Source organism: Etheostoma cragini, chromosome 1 (genome assembly GCF_013103735.1).
Source record: "Etheostoma cragini isolate CJK2018 chromosome 1, CSU_Ecrag_1.0, whole genome shotgun sequence".
NCBI classification, from domain to species: Eukaryota; Metazoa; Chordata; class Actinopteri; order Perciformes; family Percidae; genus Etheostoma; species Etheostoma cragini.
The window spans coordinates 17,486,295-17,492,294 of NC_048407.1; the positions used below are offsets into that span (position 1 = coordinate 17,486,295).

At 38.4% G+C, this 6,000-nt stretch overlaps 1 protein-coding gene across 4 annotated transcripts in view; it reads left to right on the forward strand.

Moving 5' to 3' along the window:
- The window catches only part of syt7b (synaptotagmin VIIb), a 93,876-nt gene extending 87,876 nt beyond the window's left edge, over positions 1-6,000 (forward strand). For all 4 annotated transcript variants that reach the window (XM_034870536.1, XM_034870527.1, XM_034870540.1 and 1 more), the window contains 2 exons: positions 152-351; positions 2,447-6,000. In XM_034870536.1, the coding sequence (XP_034726427.1) occupies positions 152-351; positions 2,447-2,551 (305 nt within the window). In that variant the 3' untranslated portion in view covers positions 2,552-6,000. The remainder of the gene's footprint in view (positions 1-151; positions 352-2,446) is intronic.

A 6,000-nucleotide genomic window follows, 5' to 3' on the forward strand; every position in this document is an offset into this window, starting at 1 on the left:
TTTATTGTTGCTCTTCTACATCATTGCTGCTTCAAAATAAAAAAATGACTACTAAAGAAAATCTATGATAGCACATAAACTAACATTGCATTCAATTGTGGTAAACAGGAATAAGATATCGTACACAAACAGCACATTTCCCTCTTGGCAGACCCCTACGTAAAAGTATGGTTGATGCACAAGGACAAGCGTGTGGAGAAGAAGAAGACGGTGGTAATGAAGCGCTGTCTAAACCCCGTTTTCAACGAGTCCTTCCCCTTTGACGTGCCTGCTCACGTGCTGAGAGAGACCACCATAATTATCACGGTCATGGACAAGGACAGACTCAGTCGCAATGATGTCATTGGAAAGGTATCGCCTTCCCTCTTCTTCACTTCATCTTCACTTCTTCTTTTTCTTCTTCTCTTTATCTGTCTTTTCCTGACTCTGTGACAGACCATAAGCACCTGATCACTGAGCCAGTCTCTACTGACCTCTGCTGGAACACGCAGACCCGTCTTCTGCATTAAAATTGAATAAATGAGAAGAAAAACACTTAAAGGAGAAATCCGGTCGATTTCAACATGTAGCTCTGTTTTCTTTTTTTTAAATTTGTCGTCCTGTCAGTAGCGAGACAAATTAAAACAATTGATGCAGTCTACACCGTATTATCCTTCTGCTAGATTTTTCACGCAACAGGCTTAAACAGGGCAAGTTTTAATTAATTTTTAGCCTCTAAATATGTTCAAAAGGTCATTACCAGTGCTTAAGTTAAGTTAAGTTATTCCTTCCAAAGGGAATACAGCGAATTTGACTGCAGCAGATCTGACAGAAAAGCAAATAAGTTGTGTTAATTCAGCCAGTGCACATACCTCTGTTTATATCCTGTTTTCCGGTGAAGTCCACACTAGTCAATAACACAACTTTTATGCCTTTCTGTCACATATACTGCAGTCAGATTTACTGTGTTAATTTGGAAGAAATAACTGCACATGGATAGGCACTGGGAATGGCATTCTGAGCATGTTTAGAGGCTAAACACATGTTTGAAACCTGCCCTGTTTAAGCCCTGTTTAAGCCCTGTTGGGTGAAAAATCTAGCAGGAGGATAACACGGTGTAGACTGCACCGATTGGTTTCTTTTGTCTCACTGCTGACAGCACTACAAATATTTTTTTAAACAGACTTACATGTTGAATTTGACAGGAATTCTCCTTTAATTTTAAGTATTTTATTTTGTTTTTATTTTGACCTACACCAAAATCAAATAAGCATGACATGCAGGCAAATATTATATGTTAATACAATCACTCCTTAAAATGTACATTTTCCATTTTCCAATATATCCAAATTCCCCCAACTGTAACTGACATTAATGTATGGCACATTGCATGATTGGCCATTTGTTGTGTGTTGTTGTATTTCTTTTATTGGTTAGTTAGGGTCTGTCATAATTTTTCAGTATTCCTTAGGAAAAACTGTAATTTGGGGCCAATTATGGAAAACATTAAATTTGGATAGTTGTGGTCAGTTACTTGCTTTCCAAAATAATGTCTTTGAAAGAACAGCTCCTTTTTAAACTCATTTATCATTGGAAACTTAATCCATCATATATATTCAATAAAGTCACATTTACCATTTACAGCGGACCTTTCTGTGCACTTACTGAAAGAGTTAAGGCTATGTTAGCTCAACAATTAATTGGAATTAATATACTGTAAGTGTACCAATTCAACACTCTCTGACATTGTTCTTTTCAGGAGAATTCTAAGGAATTTACAGACCCATCAAATACAGCATGGCCTTAGTTTCTGCTATTTTTGTTACTAATTCATCTATCATTATTCAACTCAACTCTAACCACATCAGTCAAAATTCCTTGTGCATACTGACTGATTTGTTTATTTCAAACCAAATACCCACGTTCCTTAATGTACACTGGCGATACAAGTTCTAAAGCAATTTATCAATGTATCATGTGTGCATAAAATACTGGAAAGACCCCAATGCTCAACTCAAATTCTTCAGACTCTGTAAGAATAATCTTTGAATTGTGTAATGCATGGATAAGGTTCTGTGCTCTCTGTCATTCATACACATCTTCAATAATTGCCATCCCAACCATATTAACCGCCTACACACAGTAATAATATGTTGGAACCGGTCAGAGGACAAATTTCCTGTGACATGCATGGATCAGGAATTTTTTTCTACATGGGAATTACTTAAAGACTTAACGTTTGATCTTCATTAGTGTCAACATTAGCCTTTCTCAGAGTATTTCTGGAAATGAAATCTCTCCCTCTAATGGCTGTTTTTCTGCCCTGGATTTGAGTTAAATTCTGATTGGAGTGGCAGGCTTAGCGTTTTCTTTACTTAATCCCCCCGTTTTTTTTTTGCCTCTTTACGAATAACATCAATCTCTGTGTGACATTGTTTAGGTTACATTAACTCTCTCTTTCTCACAGATTTACCTTTCATGGAAGAGCGGCCCGGCAGAGGTAAAACACTGGAAAGACATGATGGGTCGTCCTCGTAATCCTGTGTCCCAATGGCATGCTCTCAAGGCCTGAGTGACCCAACGATCAACCTGCCTACAGTATTTTCTCCTCAAACTTCAGCATCAGCCCCTGCCCTCAGCACATATCTTCCATATTTCTTAACTGCAGTGTTGGGCTGCAACCATTGTGTGTCATCTCTTTGTTCTAAGGCCTCTTTGATATCATCCTCCCTCAGTCATCCTTAAAATTTCCCCCTTGTCAAGTTCCGATTCCCACCTGACCCTTGTCTCATCTCTTTTGTCAAAACTTAAAATTGTCTTTGATGTCTTTCTTCACTTCCTCCTTGTGACCTTTTTCAATGAGATTTTGTTTTTTCTTCAAGATTATTCTCAGTCTTTCCTTCACCTTGTCAACCATTTCCAGTGTTCAACATCAGAGCATTACCTCTTGCCAGCCCTGAATACAAACTACCAACCAAAAATGTAACAAACTAATATTCCAACAATTCTCTGAGAATGGCACTGACCTGTGCAACCCATTTATTCACCTGTATCTGGTGTTGCAATGAGGAATCTTCCACTCTGCTCCTCGCCTCTTTGTTCAAGCCCTCTTCCGTTATGTCACTATTCCTGCATACCTTTTTAAAATGCCTGATAAATCAGGAAAACCGACACAGGCAATGGAAGAGTGATGGCTGTATTTTGAACGTAATTGGACTCTGTCACTCAACTCATCTTTTTCACTTTTCACCTTTTCTCTGGCACCACTGTAATAATTCTTCCTTGGCTTGAAACCCTTTGTTGTCTCTGCGTGCTGTGGGTGATGTGCTGTAACCCCAAATGAAGTTCTCTGACAAAAAAAGGATATTAACAAAGGTCCAATAGGGCAAGTGTAAAAAAAATACATGTTCCAATTTTTTTTAATAATTTTTTTTATGAAATCCCAATGGACAGAAAAAATGAGTAAAGTGATTAATGTTGTGTTTTCTTTTTTCAAAAGAACTTACAGAATCAACCTGTTCTTCCAGACACAGAAAATAAGCAAAAAGCCAGCGTGTGTGCATGTGCGCGTGTCTGTGCGTGTTTCTGTCTGTCCGTCTGTCTGTGTGTAAATAAGGGAGTATTTTGCACAGCTAAATAACACTGTAGACTACAGTATAAGAAAGTGTTGAAAACAGCTCTTGATAATGATAATGAATATAAGGTATTGTTAGAATTTGTGGTGTTGAAATTAGCTGAAGACGTGGGGAGGTCACTGATGTTAAAGGATCAGTCCACCCAAATCACAGACACATATACAATATTTTCTAACATACTCCTCATAGTATTAAGCCAGGCAGATAGTTTCAGATGTATACGGCTGCCACCCCAAATACAAAAGAGATAAATAGGATTTTTATTGTGGTGCTCACTGCATTCAAAATGGATTTTGGAAAATTCCACAGCAGCGTCTCTCCAGACACAATGTTCTGGTTAATCGGATAATCCACAAACCCCTCAGTGAATGGCTTTACATTGGGACCGGGAGAAATCAGTGTAAGTTGCTGACAACAACATCTATCCTCAAAAACATTGATTATGAAACTTTCTACATAGCTTGATATCACTTGGGTTAATTGGGCAAAACATGTTCTTGTTCTCATGACATAAAAACCTAACTCTTATGTTTTATTTCAACCACATCTCATAGTTTTCCTCAGCAGATGGAGTTTGCAGTTGAGTCTGAGAGGACCTGGTGGTAAACAGACGGCTCAACTCCCCACTTGCACACAGTGGCATTGCACCAATACGCACCAAGGCCAAGACATCTGTGATGGCGCCAAAACACCCTGAGGAAAATGAAATCATTGAAAGCTAGGACCGCACAGCACCTCACAACTGGTTAGTTTTGATACAGTGCCACTTTGTGCAAGCCAGGAGAAAGACCTTGAGACGCAATCAAAATGGAAAAGCTAGAAAGTGGACCTTTAGTTTAGATTTATTTTGCCAAACTACACGCAATAATTTGTGATTTGGATAAACTGACAATTTATGAACATGGGTAGTAATGATTGTTATGGTTACAGATAGTAAAATGTTAAGAAATCAGATGTAGCTGAAATAATAAATAATAAAATAAAAAACGCACTATGCCTGTCACCCACATTACAATGTGTTTATCCGCTGCATAAATGTGTGCATTAAACCGGGAATAGGCATTACAGAACATTAAGTCTTTTCTGTTTTTCATTTTTACAGAGCGCTACGAGTCCAAGGATAATATTAGACATTATTTGTAGTTTGTTTTTTGGAGGGGGGTTGATCTAAAAAGTCAGTCTTACAGTTGTTTTCTTCACTGCTTGAATCTGACCTCCTCCATGTCCCACATAGACATTTATGAAAGAAATGAGAGTAATAATATCTGTCTCTTTACATTCCACTGTTTGTGTGAGTGTGTGTGTGTGTGTGTGTGTGTGTGTGTGTGTGTGTGTGTGTCAATATTTGAACTTTAGTTAGAGTGATTGTATTTCCTGTAAGACCCTCTGTGTTTGTATATATATCTGCACTGAGTTCTATTTTGCCAGTTTAATACAGAACAACATTGTTTACCGTTTTTATTCTGTATGAAACAATCCAGATGTACAAAAAAATATGTTTTTTTAAAAAGTTGTCACTTCTGTAAGAATCACTGCACTTGTTGACGATGATGCTGGAACAAACCTCTCTTCATAGCAGGGTTATTTTCCTCGGGTGTGGTTCTAAATGATGTGACATGAGCTGAGAGTGAAGGTCAAATGGGAAATGTCACAAACAAGCTTTACAACAGATTGTTTTCTTTGACCATCATACATCCTTTTTTCATTTCAGATTGAAGCAGCTTCCAACATTTTGTTCTGTCCGTCCTTCTAATCCGCTTCACCAAAAAAATGAAGGGTGGCACCTTAACATCGACGCTGACGTGCCCCAAAACACCCCCGTCGTGCACACATGCTTTCTGGCACAAAGTGTTCTGTGTGCCTTATAAACCCTGCCACGCCTTTGCTCTTCACCATATGTGCTCCCGCTCCTAGTGTCAGGGAGGGGGGGCGGAGGAAAAAAAGGTGAGACAGGAGATAATCATCACCTCTTTGCATCACTGTTAGCTACATCTCAGGACAGAGTATAGGAGCATCCCAAAATAACCAGGAACACAGTCATCAGTCTGTCCTGATGGCCCTGTGTGTGAAACAAGGCGTTGTTGACAGTATTTACATTCCAAAAGCTTAGTGAAAGTCACTTTATCAATGCAACTTAAATATTGGTTGAATAACAGTCAGGGTTTGGTGTATTTTAGTTTTAAGAAATGAAGCTAGATTTTGTCAGTCTACACTCTTCACTGGCCAAATACCATAATTGAGGTCGATTTAACTGGAGAAGCTTACATTTCTGATTTAGGGCATTCTCTTGGGGGACAGCTTGATACAAAGAGAGGTTAACCAGCAACATTTTAATTTATATACTGTAAAAAATGATTGTGAAGTGTCCTGTATGAAAAAAGAAAAT